Genomic DNA, 19,849 nt, shown 5'->3' on the forward strand with positions numbered 1-19,849 from the left:
GGTAGGACAGTATTCGTGGCTATATCCACCCAGCTACATAGGTTAGAGGGACTTAATTGGCAAGGACGCAGAAATCACTAGAGATGGCTAGTAGCAGCCCAAATAGGCCAGCCCTGGGCAGTGGGTAGATATCCTGGCAGGCAGAAAGTTGTCAGAGCCAAGAGAGGCTAGCAGTGAGTAACCAGTTCTAGGTCCTAAAGGGCCTGGAGTGCCAGGCAAGGAGACAAGGGAGATGAGAGGTATCCCTATCCCAGGAAATAGGACAGGCATAAGAGTGCCTTCCTCTATAGGTGAAAAGTTTCTCAGTGCCAGTACTCCCAGGAAGAAAGAGGTGGGATCAAGGTGTTTCAGTCTCAAAGACTTATTTCCTTCCTATTCATTCACTCACACTCAGCACAAAGTGCTCACTTTGGTCAGGTGCTATGTTGGGGATTCAGAGCAGAATCAGAGCTGGTGGTGGCCTTGTGCCACTCCCTGTCGAGAAAGGGAAATAGACAAGAGTGGGCTATTCGATGTGATAGGCCCTACAATAGAGCTACAAGGAAAAACCGATGAGTACAAAAAAAGGTAAGGAAGACCTTCACAGAGGGGGCTTTAAAGGATGAATAGAAGCTCACCCAGAAAAAGCAGGAGAAAAGCAGAGGAAACTGTATGTGGTGTGATGTTCAGAGTGTGGCCAGGGTAACTGGAGCTTGAGGGGAAATGGAAGTAGGAGATGAGGCTAGAGGATAAAGCTGGTCCACTTGTGAAAGGCCTTGACCGTCATTTCAAGGAACTTGAGCTTCACCCTGTGGGCAGCAGAGAAATAACCGAGCAAGCCTCCAAAGCTTCCATGTCAGAACAAAGAACAGGCATCTAGTGCTGGAGGACAAGCTATATTGCCGCCTGCTTTCTTCTCCTTCCCTGAGCTCAGATCATCTGTCAACTTCCCCACATGGCTTTGGAAACTTAGGCAAATCATTTTAAACTTTTCAGATTAAATAAAGATAATATGCCTGAACATTGTTAAATAACATTGTAATTGTGAACATTGGACTCCCAGGGCTAAGCAGAGCCTTGGAGGACCTTTGATGTACTAGAGTCTCCTTAAGGCAGATTAAAAGGAAATCATCCCAGAATTTGCTCATCTTGGGAAAGAAGGCCTACAAAGCTGGTGACCTAGTTGTTTTGTTCATCCATTTCCCTGCTGCCTTTTAAAGGTAAAGTGCCACCCTCCTCTATCAAGAATTTTCCGGCGTACCTGGGTGGCTCAGTCGGTTAAGCTTCCAACTCTTGGTTTTAGCTCAGGTCCATGATCTCATGGTTCATGAGTTCAAGCCATGCATTGGGCTCTGTGCTGACAGCGCAGAGCCTGCTTGGGATTCTACCCCTCCCCCTCTCTCTGCTTCCTCCCTGCTCACGTGCATGCTCTCTCTCAAAATAAATAAAATCAAAAATTAAAAAAAAGAAAGAAATTGCTGTGTGATCACTTAGGTAAGACATGTCCATTCCCCACCCCCAATATGGCTGTTTTCTCAGCTTTTAAAATGAGGGGGGAGGTATATCAAATCTGAAGTTTTAAAGTTTTTTTTTTAAGCCTTGGAATCATCCCCCCCCACCCCCAAATCTATGTAGTATACCCAGTGTGAGATCTTGTCTCATCCCTAAACCCTCTACAGTAAATGGCTCCTGAAGAGGCTTGCAGGAAGCTTTTAAAACTCGGTCAGGGCCCAATTTCAAATGCCCTTCACCATAAAAACCTAGGAGACACATCACTCCACTCACCATCCCTGCCTCCCCTAAAGGGAAATTAGGGGCTACTTTGGAGCAACTGGAGAATGAAAGGTGGTGTAGACCCTTTCTCCTTAGTGCACCCAAGTGGTAAATGGCCTCTTCCACCAGGAGACCAGAAAGCCAAATCTGAGGTCCCTAGGCTGTGGGAAACCCGACAGCCCACAACAGAGGGACTGAGCTAGAGAAGCTGATCAGAAGGAGGACTGAGAGAAGGGAGTGCCTGTTCCACCCCCTTCCTAGCAGCTGCCTCTGTGGGCTCCATAATCCCCATGCCCTCTCCCCCACCACACCCTCTGGCCGCCCACCACTCCTCCACCCACCCATTCATCAGTAGGAGGGCACCGTATCTGTACAGCCTTTCAGGGCCTGACAGGCCCTTTCTGGGTGCCCCCCACATGTAACCACTTAACCCTCAACACAAAGGGCCAGGCTGAATGGGCTTGGAGCCGTGGCTCGTGCAGAGGGAGAGGCCTCAATAGGATTTGGGGAGCTGGGTGTATAAACCTCTCTGCTCCAGCAGCCCTCAATGGAGGAGCTGGAGTCGGGGCATGTGCCGAGGGGTGGAGCCCGGCAGCTGCATCCCACCCCTGAACAATGATTTATTCATTCTCCCGGCACACGCAGAAAAACAGGCTGGGGAACGTGGCCCCACAAATCGCCCTTGGCCTCAGCTGATTCCCATGGCAATCACAGCAGTTCAGAGTGCCCCCTCCCCCTTGTGATGTCTCGCCTAAAGTGTGCCCTTCCTCTTCACCAGCAAGTAGAGTGCAGTGTGACATTATGGGAGGCCTTGGGTAGCCTGAAAGTCTGGTGGCCTTGCTCTGTGAATTGGCTCCACCCAATCTCAATCTCGCTGTCTCTGAAAGCTTCCTGGTCAGGTTTTTCTCAAACCCATTTCACAGCTAGAGATATTGATGCAGAAAAAGAAAAAGACACATAGCTTGACCTATCTCAGGACTGCCCCAGGGGAAGGACTGAAAAAGAAGCAGGGAGTTGGGGGTTCAGCTTGGAAATAACTGGTAAGTAAAGGGGGTGCAATAAAGGCTTGCTAGGTAAGTTAATGACTGCTAACAGAAGGTGCCCTATTTGTTATCCCCACGCCTTTCCCCAGTCACCATCCTCCAGCCACATCTGGCTCTGATTCCTGTTACAATCTTTGGTAGAACTTTGGGGATGAGGGAATGGAATGAAGACAGGTAAGCAGAGATGCTAAAACCAGTAGATTAAAAAAAATGTTGGGGGGAGGGCGGACTAAGAGTAGAGCATGAGACTCTTGATCTTGGTGTGAGTTTGAGCCCCATGTTGGGGGGTAATTAAAAGAAAGATCTTAAAGAAATGTTGGTGGGTAGGTGGTTTCAAGAAGCTGAATTGTGAGGCACCCGGGTGGCTTAGTCGGTTAAGTGTCCGACTTCGGCAAAGGTCATGATCTCACAGTTTGTGGGTTCGAGCCCCGCGCTGGGCTCTATGCTGACAGCTAGCTGAGCTAGCTGGAGCCTGCTTCAGATTCTGTGTCTCCCTCTCTCTCTGACCCTCCCCTGCTCACACTGTCTCTCACTCTCTCTCAGAAATAAAAACATTAAAAAATTAAAAAAAAAAAAAGCTAAATTGTGACATTTGTTTTTGCCTTCTAGCCTCCACATCTCATGTGTCACCAGGGTCTGATCAAAAGAAAAAATCATCATAATAAATAAAACCAAAAATCAATAACGTTAGCAGAACAGGGAGCACCAGATTGAAGTGACCATCCTCAGACTGGCCCCTGGGCCTCCTGGCCCCAAGTTCATAATTACCCTGTCACACAGAAAACAAATCTGTTGTGGGTGCAAGTGTGGAGAGGTGGGAGATCATAGGCAAGAAGTTTGTGCCGCTGAGGAGCAGGAAGGGATTGCAATAGGAAGACAGATTGGCCTTTGGTGCTGAGGCAGGAGGGAAGTAGTTTGAGACTGACAAAATCTAAAGCCTTGAGAGTTTCAGAAAGTTTTCTTCCCTTAGACAGGAGGGTAGACGCACTAAGGGAGGGTACTCCTCCTAATACTGAACAGTAGTGATGGGAAGTCAAAGGGAAAAGTCCTGGAGCCCACTTCGCAGGACAGGCAGGGCAATTGCTATGCTGCTGCTGCCCTCTGGTGGGCATAAAAGACAGTATCAACAACTCCAGTGCTGGAAACCATCTGGAAACTAACTGCAAAGGAGTCTGTCCTACCCTCTTCTGAAGTTTTGGCCACCAGGACTAGCACACCCCAGGAAGCAGATGCGGAAAAGTTTAAGCATGCAGGATGCTTATTACAAAGTACCCTTGGGATCAAGATCTGTGGCAGGGAGGGGAAAGGAGCTGAACTACCATTCAGGTCTTTGATAGCCTCAGTCAGCCCCTCAGGGAACCATGAAAGGTTGGATAGCCCTTCAGAATTGTCCCCAAATGAGCTGAGATGGACAGCCCTTTACATTCCGTCATTACATACTGGAAAGTGGCATGATCTTGGGCAAGAGGCTCTCTGCTGTCAAGGCAATCCCCAAAGGGGCTGACATGGGAGGCTGTCTGTAGACAATGCTCCCAGAAACTGCAACAACAAGGCCTTCCTCAAAGGGGGACAGGGCAGCCCATTACAGTCTACCCCACACACCATGGATATTCATTAAACTTGTGTTAAGTGAGAGGCACAGTTAGATCATGCCTCAGGTTCCAGGCTCAATGGGGACAGCCTGCAAGTCTGTTATTCAAGCAACTGATCTTTGGAAATGGTCAAGGGAGCCTTAATGATCGAATTCATGGGTTCATTCGTTCAACAAACATTCACTGAGGTTTGCGATATGCCAGGCCTAGAGGGAGACACTACAAATGTTTTCCTTACTTAATCCTCACAACTCTGGAGCTAGTATTAGCTTAGACTATTCCAATGAGATCAAGTTATTAAGTGGCTTTCACAGTCCAGTGACACTTTAAAAACTGACACAATGGGACAAGTGCTATTGCTGCCATCAAAAGGTTCTTTGGGCCACAAAGGGTCCTGGCTGTCCTGTGTGGGTGCATGTGTGTATGTAGAGGGATGGCTCTCTCTCTGCTTTTAGACAGAGTATCTCCCCATCACATGGAGTCCTGCATCCATGTCCTCTTGCTGGAATCCCTTTCTAACAACGTTTCTTTCCAGAGGTAACAGAAGTATGGGCTTAAAAAATTCCTGGTTGTAGCTACAGAACTACCTCCTTCCCTGGATATTTAAAGAATAGATCACTCTGAATCCCCAGTGTTCTTAGGCCATCCAAGCATTAGAAAGTCATGAAAGGCTGAGTTCTACCCCTAATATCTAACTTCCTGATCTGTGTGATCATGTGGGGATAACCTTGAAGGGATAAGAGGTGGAGGTTTCTGCTCCTAAAATCTCTCTGTACCCTGTAGCTCTTGCTAAGCTACCAATTTTGCAGGAGGTGAGGGCTGGAGAGATAAAGGAAGCTGTCAGCTGCTGTTCTGTTCTAGCCCTGACAGGTTCTCATGGCTGAGAGTTCTCCAAGCACTCCCAGCCACAAACATAAAGATTTTCGTTTTCTCATTTAGATTCCAATCATAAAGAACTTGAAGGAAGATGAGGTGGGGCAGGGAGGGGGAAAGCTTGGATACTATGGAGCAATTTCTGGGTCTGACTACAGAGAAACAAAAAGTACCGTCAATACTCCTCACCTCCTCCCAACCACACACACACACACACACACACACTCACTCACTCACTCACTCACTCACTCACACACGCCCGCCTTTCCTCCTGAGCCCCCAGAACCTAATTTTTCACGTTTGGAAAACCCAGATGATTTTTGCCTGGGTCCATCTGGTTTTCCAAATAACCTGTCTTTTTGATAAATAACGTAAGTTAAATTAGACAAGACAAACAGAGAGGTGGGCAGTCAGCTTTTTTCCTCCCCTCAGCCTTTGAAAGACAGGGGCTGAAAAACATGCACCATTACTCACTCCCAACCCTGCCCTAGCACTTTCCATCCCTTAGACCAGGCCCAGTGATTCCGCAGCCTGGAGCTGGGAGCTGCCTCTTCACCCCCACCCAGAGCCCACCAGCCTTCAAGAACAACAGACTGTGGCTCTTTCTGAAATGAAAGGAAAGAACCCAGGTGTTCAGCCCCATAGCTTCCTCCGATCACCCTTAGGCTGTAGTTACTTCAAACCCCTTTTTCCCATTATGTATCCCACCACAGGGAAGAACTAGATCAATAAGCTGAAAATGAAAATCTTTAAGGTGAGAGAAGAGAGGACAGAAAGAGGGGATGGGAAGGATGTGGATAGTACAGACAGACAATACAACTACTAGGGATAGATCAGCACCAACGTCTCAAAAGGTAAAATTTGGTGACACTGGCCGCCCACAAAGCCATGCGCATTTCCCCAGCTCGCTGCAAGAGTCCAGGTGCACAGCTGGCTTTCATCCCGACCGCTCCCATGGGTCCCAGCACAGAGCTAGCCCATGCACCACGGGCTGGTGGCTCTGGAAAGGCGTGGCTTCTCCTCCCTACTCAGCCAGACCATAATGAGGCATGAGCCTCACCCCATCCTCAGCAATGGGCTAGTGGGCATTAGTACAGCCTCTTACATGTGCTCAATCATTTCACATTAATTTGTACCTCTGATCCTAACTACAACCCTGTGAGCTAGACCAAGCCATATCACTCTGGCCTCATTTTCCAGTTGAGGAAAAAAGTTCAGAGACAATTATCCAAGGTCATGCCACTTATAGGTGGTAGAACAAGGACTTAACGGTTTCACACAGTTACCATCTCTAATCTATCCCACACTGAAAAGCTCCTTTGTATGCAGTGCAGCTCCAAGCTTTTCACCATTAGCTCTTCCAGGCTTCAAACCACTCCTTGTTCAATTAGTATTTATTGAGTAATTCTATATGCCAGGTATGGCAGCACCTATACTTTTTTAAGATTTTATTATTTTATTATTTTTTAAGTGTTTATTTTTGAGAGAGAGAGAGAGATATCAAGCAGGGGAGGGACAGAGAATCCGAAGCAGGCTTTATGCTGACAGCAGAAAATCCAATATGGGGCTTGAACTCACAAACCATGAGATCATGGCCTGAGCGAAAGCTGGACGCTTAACTGACTGAGCCACCCAGGTGCCCCTAAAGATTTTAAGTAAACTCTACACCCAGCATGGGGCTTGAGCTCACAATGCTAAAATCAAAGTTGCATGCTCTATGGAGTGAGTCAGCCAGGTACCTTTTTCTTTACATTTTTTAATGAAACAGATACGGTTTCTGCTTTTACAGAATTTAGTCTAATGGGGGAGGCAAACATAAGCAAACATTAAGGTGGCAAAGTGTGATAAAAGATCCAAAAGGAAAACTAGCAAACATAAACTGATTAAGAAAGGGGTGGTAATGGAAGACTTCTCAGAGGAAGTTAGATCTAAGCTAACATCTGGAGATTTACACATTAGCCAAACAAAGATGGAGAGTGGAGAGAAGGGCATATCAGGAAAAGGGAAGAACACTTTGGAAGGCCCTGATGTGGAAGAAGAGTAGGCAGGAGGTTGAGAGACAGAGCTATATCACAGAGGGCCTTGTAGGCCGTGAGGAGCTTGAACTTCATTCTGAATGCAAGGGAAGACATCAAAAGGTTTTAAATGACGGCGTAGCATCTTCCAATTTATGTTTATACCAAGGTTACCCTCTAACTGCTATGCATAGATTGGATTGAAGGGAGCAAAACCAGGAGAGGGATGGGGAGGCTACTGCAGTACCCCAGCAAGAATTATGGAAACTTGGAATACGGCATTGGCTACAAAGCTGGAAGACAGCTGACTCAAGATGCAGTTTGGAAGAAGAAATAACAGGACTTGGAGACTGATTTTGGAAGGAAGGGGACATCAAGAATGCCCTTGTAGGAGCGCCTGTCTGGCTCAGTTGGTGGAACACGTGACTCTTGATCTTGGGGTTGAGTTCAAGCTCCACGTTGGATGTAGAGATTATTTAAAAATAAAAACTTAAGAAAGGGTGTGTTGGGGAGGCATCTGGGTGGCTCAGCTGGTCAAGTGTCTGACTTTTGATTTTGGCTCAGGTCATGATCCCAGGGCAGAACCTTCTTGAGATTCTCTTTCCCTCTTTCTCTGCCCCTCCCTAGCTCTCACACATGCTCTCTCTCTCTCAAAATAAACAAACATTAAAAAAAAAGAATGGCCTTATAAATTAGATAAGTCATGGACCTGTAATATTCAGCATGGTGACTATAGTGATATGGCACTGCATATTTCAAAGTTTCCAAGAGAGTAGATCATAAAAGTTCTTATCACAAGAAAAAAAACTTGTAACTATGTGTGGTCCTAGATGTTAACTAGAGTTACTATGGTGATCATTTCACAATATATACAAATATCAAATCACTATAATATATGCCTAAAACTAATAATGTTATATGTCAATTACAACAAAAAAGAAAATCTTTTCAACTCAGATTTGAAGGAATGATGAAATGAAATAGAATTTTTATAACTTAAAAAAAAAGAATGCCTTTTGGGCTAGCCTGAGTGACTGGGTTTATGAAATGCCTTTTACTGAGATGAGGAATGCTGGAGTAAGAGCAGATTTTTAGAAGGAAAGATCACATTTTTTTTCCCCTTAAAGTAAGCTCTGGGCCCAATGTGGGGCTCAAACTCACAATCTCAAGATCAAAAGTTGCATGCTCCACTGACTGAGCCAGCCAGGCACCCCAAGGAAAGTCACATTTTTAAGATGCATTTTAAGATCATACATTTGAGATGCTTATGAGACAATGGGCCTTTTAAGGAGTTTTCTACAAGACAATAGGATTGTGACAATGGCAATTTCTTATCTATGCTCACAAGAGTAGCATAGCACTTGGCATAATACGTTCACATATTTTCCAACTTAAGCCTCACAGCAACTCTAAGACAGGCAGGAATTACTATCCTCATATATATTTTTATATATATATATGGAGTCTCTGAAAGGTGTAGTCTTATTATTCATTCAACCTTTACCAGGCAACACTACATTCCAGGCCATGTGTCAGAGAATGAGTAGAGGGACGCCTGGCTGGCTCAGTTGGTAGAGCATGTGCCTCTTGACCTTGGGGTTTTAAGTTCAAGATCTACACTGGGTGTAGAAATTATTTAAAAATAAAATCTATACTAAAAAAAAAAAAAAGAATGCAAGTCATAAGACAGAATACTAACTTAAGTATAATATAATCACATAGTATGACACTCTTCCCAGAAATACTCTCCCCTATCCTTGGGTAAACAAAATCTCAAGACAGGAAGCCCCATGAATTATTAAACAAGTGCAGGGTACAGAGATCAAAAATGTCCAGTCTGAACCATTAGAAATTCTCAAAGGGTACAGTTTATGGAGCCGTTGAGATGAGGGAATTGCACAGGGAGCTGGGCAGCTTGTCCCTATGGTACTTTGGTGAACAGAACCTGATGTTTTATGGAAGAGGCCCTAGAACAGTTTGTGCAACCATGGACTGAATTAATGAGATCCTGTTTACATGAAGCAAATGCCATGTGTCCCTACCCCACGGTGTGGAACTACGATGCAAAAGGGCTGACATTGAGCACATCTATCTCACAGATGCATGGGCTCTTACCCCTCCAGATATGCCATTTCCAAGGTAGCTGAGCTGAGTGCTAGCAGGAGCCATAACAGCAGGGCCTGGGGCCTGTTTCATTAAAACACAGCTAAAGCTGGTGGCTCATTGTTTGGGGCACAGGCATATGAGTCAGGATGCAACTCTCTGCTCAATCTTGTTAGCAAGATGAAGGCTTAGCTTGCCTTCTAACAGCTATACACCCAGAGCTTAAGACTCAACTTTTTGGGCACCTGGGTGGCTCAGTCGGTTAAGCGTCTGACTTCAGCTCAGGTCATGATCTCACAGTTAATGGGTTCGAGCCCCGCTTCGGGCTCTGTGCTGACAGCCAGCTCAGAGCCTGGAGCCTGTTTCAGATTCTGTATCTCCCTCTCTCTCTGACCCTCCCCTGCTCACGCTGTCTCTCTTTCTCAGAAATAAATAAAATTTTTTTAAAACAAAACCTCAACTTTTCTAGGAGCCCCTGAGTGGGCTCAGCCAGTTAAGCTACCAACTTCAGCTCAGGTCATGATCTCGTGGTTCATGGGTTCAAGACCCATGTAAGGCTCTGTGCTGACAGACAGCTCAGAGCCTGGAGCCTGCTTCAGATTGTGTCTCCCTCTCTCTTTGCCCCTTGCCTGCTCATGCTCTGTCTCTCTTTGTCTCTCAACAATAAATAGATGTTAAAAAAAAAAGACTCAACTTTTCTTTCTGCAGAGAGTGCTTTCTTTCTAGAGCCTAGAACAGAAACCATATATGCTCCCTAGATTTCTAACAAACTGCTTTTCTTATCCTCATTGGTCAATCAATTACAACCCTCCTCACCCCTCTCCTCTAAAAGGATATGGGAAAGAGGGGAGAAATACCTAGCCCTCCTTCCCAGTTCTTTTCCAAGGCAAATGCTACCTGTCTGGGCACTATTTAAATAGCTCAAAGGATGGGGCGCCTGGGTGTCTTGGTTGGGTGTCCAACTTCGGCTCAGGTCATGATCTCACGGTTTGTGGGTTTGAGCCCCACATCGGGCTCTGTGCTGACAGCTAGCTCAGAGCCCGGAGCCTGCTTCAGATTCTTTGTCTCCTTCTCTCTCTGACTCTCCCCTGCTCATGCTGTCTCTCTCAGAAGTAAACATTAAAAAAAAAAAATAGCTCAAAGGAGGGTGCCTGGGTGGCTCAGTCAGTCAAGTGGTTGAACATCTTAACTCTTGATTTTGGCTCAGGTCATGATCCCAGAGTCATGGGATCAAGCGCCATGTCAGGGTCTGCACTGAGCATGGAACCTGCTTGAGATTCTCTCTCCTTTTGCCCCTCCCTCTCCTCGACTCACATTTTTGCTTGCTGTCTTTAAAAAAAAAAAAACTCAAAGGAAGGGGCATTAACTTTCATTTTGGATCCACAGCTGCCAATCAAAGGGTTATAGCAACAGGTACTATTTATGTAAACTCTCTTCACCTATACTGAACCCAAACCACCTCGGGAGTGAATGTGATCAATTCACCAGAGCTGAGAGGCCACAGAGGGGCAACTGCCCAGCCTCTCTCCCTCTAGACCCAGATGGCTTCCCTGGGAGGGAGGGAGTCTGAAAATAATGCTCCTTGATATTAGACAGGTACTGACCTAAGAATGAGCACCCAGTCTGGATGCCAAACTCTGCCTTTAGGCATTGAGATTTATTGAAACACTACATACATATTAAAACATCCTTATATACATTTTCGCCATTACAAGATTACAAATATACAAATTTTCTCAAAGTCAGCATCTTGTGTATTAGAAACAATTGTAGAAAACCTACATCCTAATTCCAGCAATTAAATTGATGTTTCCCTCTGCCAATAAAAAACTGGCACAATTCATCCAATTTCTCAAGTCCAGCTCTGAAACCACAGTATTCACATGGAATGTTTTTCCAAAGCAGCAGTGACTCAATCTTAGGGGGGAATATCTGCCTAAAGTTCTAAGAGCCTCATGATTGTTCAGGGAAAACTGACAGTGGGGGGAATCATCTTCAACAATATTTTGATTATAAACTCCATAGTGGTCTTCTTTCTAAATAAGTAATGACATATTAAACTGTCCTCTGGTTAGGGCAATGTAATAAACCCAGTTGAATGCAATAAATAACAGTTATATTTCTTTTTGTCAGGATGAGAAGGAAGGTCCTTGAGCAACACTGTTTCACGTTGAGAATTTAGTCCCAGGAGAGAGCTCTCTGCACTCCCCATCAGGTGTGTAATGTGGACAGACACTGGGTGTAACCTCTTATCTTCATCCTTGTAGTCCAGAAAATTCGGGCCAAGGTCTTTCTGACTTGGGTACCAACTGAGTCCTTATCATAAGGGAAGCAAATGTTAATTGGAAAGTTGAGGCTGCCTAGGGAAGAGGCACACAGGAAAACAGAAGGGGCAAGACAAATTTAAGAGCCTTTCTGTTAGTTCCCAGGTCCTCAAAGGCTCTCTTTCAGAGTCCAGGTGACTGTGGTGCACATCTTGGGGTGTGAAGAATTCATTCTGGCATCAACATTCACTGTTTTCTGCTATTTTCTGTAATGCCACATTTTTTCTTCTCCTCCTCCTCCTCTAACCACCCCTTTCGCAGAGATATAAACCTAGGAGGCTGTTAGGTTAAAATGTCAAATATATAATGGAGGAGGTGAGCCTTCACCTAAGTACCCATGAGTTAACGTTGTAAACACTGCAAAATTAAGATTAGTGGCCAACCCAGGAAATAATACTAGGAAAGGAAAAAGATGTCCAGAGCCATGGAGTGGAAAGAACTGGAATCTCTGTCTATAATCTTAATGCACTGATTATGAAGGAAGGGGGACAGCGATCAGCCACATGAGCATTGATTCCAACCTTCAATGCCAGAAACTTCTCAAGCAGTCTCAATATAGGTGCAATCAGCCATGATGGTGTTAGCTTTCCAAGTATCTGAAGATGCTTTGCTTCAATCCTGAGGTGTTATCATCTGTTTTGAGGCGCTTGGGTGAAGGGGATGTGATTAAAGATGGACCCCTTCTCCTTACCTAGAGAGCAGAGGAAGAGTCAGGATCAGCTCAAGACCCTCATACAAGTACTTACCTTCAATTAGCTCTTTAGGAACTCATAGTTTAGAAAAAAAAGAAAGAAATATAAGCTTTCCAGGAAAGTTTCAAAGCTGATTACCTACTGGGGGTAGTAGTCCTCTTATACCTTATTGGGGAGTGCAAGATTAACACTGCAGCATAAGCCTTTAAGCCAGAAATATCTATATTTTCAATTTATAAACCAATCAATCAATCAATCAATCAATCTTGTGTGGAGAGCCACCAAATAAATCCTCAAATTCCCTACCTGAGGCTTAGATGATTCCTTCGTTGCCTCAGCCTTAACAGGAGAAAGTGTGTGGAAGACAAAGTTTCTTAAATTTCGGGGTGCACTGGGGTTGAGGTCAGAGAGGGCAGCCAGTTTCTGAAGCACAGCTTTGGGCTGGTTTAGCAGTGAGCCAGTCTTCAGCTGAAAAGAGAAGAGTCACTTGGTATCAAATCCCAATGTCAAGGAAAGAATGAGAAGTCAGTCCTTCCTTGCCTTACCCAGGTCTTGAGGGGACATATTTCTACCCCACTCAAGTAGAAAAGAAACAGCAAACTCCTTTGACATCTACTTTCATTTCCTGCAGCCACTTCCCCCTGCCCCTCCGATGATGATGAGATGAGAGAGTATTCCCTTAGCCTGACCTGGACCTATATAACCTTGCAGATCATGACATTAGGCTAACAAAGTCCCCAACCAACCTGGTGAGCACTCTCCGGCCTGATAGCTTCAAAAGGATTTCTGAGTAAAGACTTTGGTTCTTGAATAACCACAGTTTGATTGGCTGAAAAGAAAAGACAAGAGGCTTGTTCTAGGCAAACCTGGGTAAACTAAACAAGCTATGAAGCCTATAACTAAAATAAAGCTTAGGAACTCTGACTTTAAACTATATTAAGTGGGTCCAAGAAGACAGACACCCAAGTTGAATGTCGACAAATCATTAACAGTAATAAGAAAAAACAAGAGTGACAAGAGCACAGGATAGTCTTTAAGAGTCTCAGCTCTGGCGGCGACTGGGTGGCTCAGTTGGTTAAGCGTCTGACTTTGGCTCAGGTCATGATCTCACCGTTGATGAGTTCAAGCCCCACATTGGGCTCTGTGTTGACAGCTCAGAGGCTGGAGCCTACTTTGGATTTTGGGTCTTCCCCTCTCTCTGCCAACCTCCTACTCTGTCTCCTTCCCTCTCTCAAAAAGAAATAAACATTTTTTAAAAACCCAAAACTTTATTTTTTAAAAAAAGCCAGAATTCCTACTCTGAGCTGCTTTAAGAGATAAAGTAAAACCAGCTACATATACTCACAAGTACAATGTCCACTGTCCAATAGTCTAAGATCCAAGAACAGTCTTTTCCCATCTCTGAAAGGCCCCTTTAAGACAGCATTAGACAAAGTCCCGTGCCTGAGCTGCAATAGCCCTTGAAGGCTGGAGTTACTTCCAAGGCTCCAGCACTGACAATATAGGGGACTGGACCCAGAGGAGAACCAAGAGCTCACCATTTTTCTGTAGCGCTCTGGCTGTAACTTTCTTGGCTAGCATCATAAACTGACTGTCTTCCCCAATTTCTTCTTCTTCAGCTGCAATTTTCCCCTGCTGTGCCTGAAAATAAAAATCAGACACTAGTGAAAGAAGTCTGCCACTCCTCAAAATACTTAGCATAGCCTGGACCTGGGATATCATTTGTTTTCCTCTTTGCGACCTTTGTTGATTTAGACAAAACAATTGATATTGGACAAACAAACATGAATTGAACTGCCCATGGTAATCTTCTCAAAGCACAAAAGAAAATTCAAGTATCAGAAGGGACAGCAATAAGTTGTCCAAGATTTCAAAACTATCCTGACAAGCGAGGTGAGTGGGTCTTCTCCTTATAAAGTAGAGTCAGAACAGGCAACTTTCCTGCAGACTTCCTACCTGGTCCCGAAGCCACTGCTCTCTTTCAATTCTCTCCTTCCTCCAATGGGCTTCTGTCTCATCGAGCTGCTCTTCAATCTGATCATCATCAGAATCTCTGTGGAACAAGTCCATCTGGGAAGCATCATCTAAAGCAAAGAGTTAAGGCTATCAACATTCTGCAATCTCCATAGGAGAAGGTGCCTGGACAGACACAAATGAACTCATCATTTATCATATACCAACACAAGCTTGTCCCATCCACTAATAGAAAGTAACAGTTAGAGCCGGCTCCTCCACAATAGACTGCTATAGCTTTGATTTCCACTCACAGTCTTAAACTGGACAAACATGTACATTGTACAATTTATTTCTAAAAGCAACAAGATACCTATGTTTTTCCATCGGAATTTCCTCATTCGTCCAGGACCATCACTGTGCAGATCCCCATCAGCAAGGTATCTCTCCTGGTATAAACGTAGCTGTCGCTTATCATCATCCAACATCGTTTTCCTGCAGGAAAAATATGGTGTTCAAAACCAGGACCACTCTGGCTGGTCATAGGGCCTGCCTTAAGAAGCATCCCATTACTCAGAAGGACTTGTTGGGATACTGACATGTGTATTTTCTTGATTTGATTCTGCAGCTCCTCATCAGAAGGAAGTACTTCATCAATTTCTTCCTGTTCATATTCGTCAATATCTTCCCCATCATACTCATCTTCACTTCCCACGTCACTCCCCGACACCTCTGCCTCATCCTCTAGGTATTTCTTCAATCTCCTAGAAAATAATTTTGAAGATTAGAAAATGCAAAAATGAATACATACACAGACTGTGTATATACTGGGAAAAACAGAACACAGCCACTTCTAATAATAATAAGCTTAAATTTATAATAATACATTTTGATAATACTTAAAGTATATCATTTAATATATACTGTGTGCCAATAATATATTGTGCTTTACAAGTATTATGGCATTATTTTAGGAGGGAGTACTATTATTTCCTTCAATTTGCAGCTGAATGAATTGAGACTCAGAGAGTAAATAAGTTAGTCACTCAGCTAGGAGGTAGTAGAGCCTGGATTCAGTTAGGTTCTTTAAAGTCAGAACTCCCAATCTCCTCTATACATTTGAAACATAACTGTCAAAAGTTCAGTTTATTCTGTTCTGTATTTAAGCTCGCCAGTGTTAGGAGACAGTCTAGAGACAGTATGGAATAGAAAGGTAATAGAGTGGGCTCTCTTACAGCTACCACATCTTGACCTCCAAGTTAGAGCCATGACTAAGGCTCAGAGTTACTGGTAACCAAAGCCACTACTAGTTAGTTTTTGTGACTTCAGTTCTGACTGAGAACAAATCTGCTTTTACTTTGGGTTCAAAGTACTGTCATCTATGGTCATAATTTAGCAGAAGTTTGATGGCTTTCTGAAGGTTGATTTTTTTTTAAGTTTATTTTTATTTAAGAGAGAGATAGAGAGCAAGTGGTAGGGGGGTGCAGAGAGAGAGAGAGAGAGAGAGAGAGAGAGAAAATCCCAAGTAGGCTCCACACTGTCAGCACAGAGACTGATGTAGGGCTCAAACTTGCAAACCATGAGATCATGACCCAGGCTGAAGTCAAACACCCTGAAAGCTGATTTTTATTAAAGACTTATGTTGTTGTTGTTGTTTTTTTAAGCTGAGTTTCCCTAAATCCTAGGCTACCTGGGGAATTCCTTCAAGGGCTACCAGCCACTAAGTTCCCCAATCTTCCCACTTTGAGCAGTTCAACTTTTAGGTGTCATTTTTTCTAAGATTTCATTTGAACAAAGGATTCTGTAGTTAAATAAGGTTTAAGAACCACTGTCTTAGGGGTACCTGGTGGCTCAGTCGGTTAAGTGTCCAACTTCAGCTCACGTCATGATCTCCCAGTTCATGAGTTCAAGCCCTACGTCAGGTTCTGTGCAGACAGCTCAGAGCGTGGAGCCTGCTTCGGGATTCTGTGTCTCTCCCTCTCTGCCCCTTCCCCACTTACACTCTGTCTCTCTCTCAAAAATAATAAACATTAAAAAACTTTAGGGGCACGTGGGTGGTTAAAGTCGGCGTCTAACTTTAGCTCAGGTTCATGAATTCAAGCCCTGTATCGGACTCTGTGCAGACAGCTCAGAGCCTGGAGCCTGCTTCAGATTCTGTGCCTCCCTTTCTTTCTGTGCCTCCTCCACTCTCTCTCAAAAATAAACATTAAAAATTAAAAACAAAAAAAAACACTGCCTTAGAAAAATCTATAGATGACCCAAAGCTGTATGAGATAGTTAATTTGACAGGTGATGAATTAGAACCCCAAACTGATCTTAATAGAATGGAATGATGGGCTAGAAACAATAATTAAATCAGTAGGGATCAATATAATATCCTATATGTGAATTCGAAAAGTCAGCCACATACAGTATAATACTAAATATCTATTAAAATGGTCTTTATAAAATTTTTAACATTATGGAGAAAAGCTTATGGACCTCCTAAGTGGGGGAAAAAAAGCAAGATGCAAAATGACACATTAAAAAAAATGCACAGATCTCAACTATATGAAAATATATGCATAAAAATGGTTATAAAGCAATAATTACCATCAACACTTTCACTAAATATTCTGAATGGTGAACACAGAGGACTTTTTATTTATATATTTCTGTATTCTTTTAAATAAAATAAATGATTTACTTTCATGATCAGAACAGCAAAGCATTAAAAAATAAGTGGGAAAGCCTTTTGCCCAAGACTAAGATGAGGAAAACCTAAAATTACAGTAATTAACAGGAAAAAAAAAAAGACCCAGGAGTTTTAGCTGTCTACTAGATCCTCAGGATCTACAGTGACTCAGTTCTTACAATCCCTGGTTACTTTATAAGCAGTATGCATCCAGAACAAGGGATGTGGTTTAGCAATACACGCAGCAGTAGTCAGACCACACCTGAGGATAAAGAGAATACCTAGTACATGAGGAGTCTGGAAACAATGTCATGTGAGAAATAACAGTAGGAACTAGGGATATTTCTAGAAATCACCAAGGAGTACGTAGCCATCTCTAAATACTCAAGAGATATCATACGAATGGGTTTTATTTAGTCTGTGTTAACTACTAAAAGCAATACCCAGCAAACTTGGGTAAAACAGTGGCAAGCTACAACTTAACTGTTAGAACTTTCTCTAGCAATGGAAGGAATGGACATAACACCTACATTTGCCTTTTCAACTTCTCAGATTGCTTCAGGAGCTCTTCTTCATCATCAGCTTCATGGTCTTCCAGTGCCAGATCTTCATTATCAGAGTTACTGTGTTCATCCTGAAAAATCAGAGTATCACACACAAAGTTAAATAGGATAAAACATGACCTCAAGTAAAATATGATTTATAAACTTCTGCCCAAACATCTCATTCTAGGAAACTGCTTCTGATAACATGCCAAACTTAGAATTCTCAAGAACTCAGACTAGGAAAAAAACCATACAGAAGCAATACATAGAGTTCAGTTATGATTACTTTGTTCCCTTCAAACTCACCTCATCGCTATCAAACTCATTATCATTTGGGACAAGCCGAAAGTCTCCAAATTCTTCCTCTTCCCCTTCTTCTTCTTCTTTTTCTTCTTCTTCTTCCCTAAAATGCAAATCAAGAAATTAATAAATAAGATGTTGGAACCAAATTATAAGGAGTCAACCAACTTAGGAACTGAAAATATTTTATTAGCACCAATAACCTCTTCAAGAAACATGAAATAAGATACTTTGCCATTTTAATTGTAATATAACACACACAACATAATCACATTGTTGTGCAAGCAACCTCTCAAACTCCTTTCATCTTGCAAAACTGAAACTCTATGCCCTTTAATCAACAATTCTCCACTCTTCCCTCTCGTCACCAACTGGCATAACCCTTCTACTTTCTGTCTCTATGAATTTGACAACTCTAAGTATCTCATATAAGTGAAATCCTATGGTATTTATAGTTTGGGCTTGCTTATTTCAATTAGCATAATATCCTCAGGATTCATCCATGTTTTCACAGGTGTCAGAGTTTCCTTCTTTTTTAAGGTTGAATAATATTCCTGTGTTTGTGTGTGTGTGTGTGTGTGTGTATCTACCACATTTTGTTTATCCATTGGGATACTTCCATTTTCTGACTATTATAAATAATGCTACTGTGAACATGGGTGTACAAATATCTGAGACCCAATTTTCACTTCTTTTGTGAATATACTTAAAAATGGAATTGCTGGATCATATTTTATTTTCATTTTTTTGAGGAAATGCCATTCTGATTTCTATAGCAGCTTCAACTCTTTACATTCCCGCCGGCAGTGGGTAAGGGCTCCAGTATCTCCATATCCTCACAAATACTTGTTATTTTATTTTTTTAAATAGTCACCATCTAATGCATGTGAGGTAGTATCTTACTGTGGTTTTGATTTGCATTTCCCTAAATATTAATGTTAAACACGTTCATGTGCTTATTCTTGTTTTTTGTTTTTGTTTTTTTTTTTTTTTAGAGAAATATTGTGTTTAATGGTAATGCTCAGCACACTTTTAGCACCAGGCATGGCCTGAAGTTGAAGCAGCAGGGACAGGTAAGTGACCCCCATGGACTCTTACATGCCGAAGAGGATGAGGAAAGCGACTATCAAACAGAAGAACCCCATGCCCTCAAACACAGCAAAGCCCAGAACGGCATAGAAGAGCTGCTCCTTCAGAGACGGGTTCCTGGCATAGCCAGTGATCAGACTGCCAAATGCTGTTCCAGTGCCAGCCCCTGAGCCAGTCACACTAACTGTGACAGCCCCAGCACCAATAAACTTGGCTACTATATCAATGTGCCAGGAGACAACACTGGTCTAGAACTCCCATCAGACCACCGGAGTGGAGCTGCTGTAGGAGGACTGTGTAGATGGGATCACTGGCCTGCTCAAGGAGAAGGCAGACACAAGCCTGACTGGACCATTACAACAGCAGATCAGAGCTGGAGGAATAAGCAGCGCCTGGTGGTCTATACTGTCTGCCTCCCAGCTTTACCTTTAGGTCTCTATTCTTGCTTTTTTAACCCTGTTCTCCACCAACTAAATGAAAGCATTTTAATTTCTTTACTTTGCAAATGAGACTCAAACACACTGCAAGACTCTAGACAGGATATGAAGCTCCTAAGATGACTCATTACTGCAGACCCCAGGATTTTACCAGAAGACTGGGCCTTCCAAAGTTCCCTCCAATCAGAGACTCACCTGTCTGTTGGGAAAGAGCCTGAGCAAAGAGCAAGGGCTTCTTCCATGGGATCACCCAAACTGTTCTCCTTTTCTTGCCTATTTAATTCTGATGGAGCCAGAGTAGAGGCATCTATATCATAACAAAGAAAAAGATTTGTCACCCAGAAATAACAGCTTTATCCTCTTTACCCAGCCATCTAAAGCCACGCCAGCTCAATACAGTTATAAGGTAAGCTTGCCAAAAAGAGCTCACCATCCATTCATTCAACAAATCCTTATT

The 19,849-nt window shown here is 43.3% G+C and overlaps 1 protein-coding gene and 1 pseudogene across 1 annotated transcript in view; both read right to left on the reverse strand.

The window, feature by feature from the left end:
* Positions 1-11,036: 11,036 nt before the first annotated feature.
* The window catches only part of CLSPN (claspin), a 32,351-nt gene continuing 23,538 nt past the window's right edge, over positions 11,037-19,849 (reverse strand). The window contains exons 16-25 of the mRNA XM_077753107.1: positions 19,588-19,699; positions 17,873-17,969; positions 17,552-17,655; positions 14,947-15,111; positions 14,721-14,842; positions 14,351-14,478; positions 13,933-14,035; positions 13,141-13,223; positions 12,701-12,862; positions 11,037-12,393 (exon numbers count right to left, since the gene is read on the reverse strand). Of these exons, the coding sequence (XP_077609233.1) occupies positions 12,283-12,393; positions 12,701-12,862; positions 13,141-13,223; positions 13,933-14,035; positions 14,351-14,478; positions 14,721-14,842; positions 14,947-15,111; positions 17,552-17,655; positions 17,873-17,969; positions 19,588-19,699 (1,187 nt within the window). The 3' untranslated portion in view covers positions 11,037-12,282. The remainder of the gene's footprint in view (positions 12,394-12,700; positions 12,863-13,140; positions 13,224-13,932; positions 14,036-14,350; positions 14,479-14,720; positions 14,843-14,946; positions 15,112-17,551; positions 17,656-17,872; positions 17,970-19,587; positions 19,700-19,849) is intronic.
* LOC144222655 (ATP synthase F(0) complex subunit C1, mitochondrial pseudogene) lies at positions 18,961-19,520 on the reverse strand (annotated as a pseudogene).

Source organism: Crocuta crocuta, unplaced genomic scaffold (genome assembly GCF_008692635.1).
Source record: "Crocuta crocuta isolate KB4526 unplaced genomic scaffold, BGI_CrCroc_1.0 scaffold303, whole genome shotgun sequence".
NCBI lineage: Eukaryota > Metazoa > Chordata > Mammalia > Carnivora > Hyaenidae > Crocuta > Crocuta crocuta.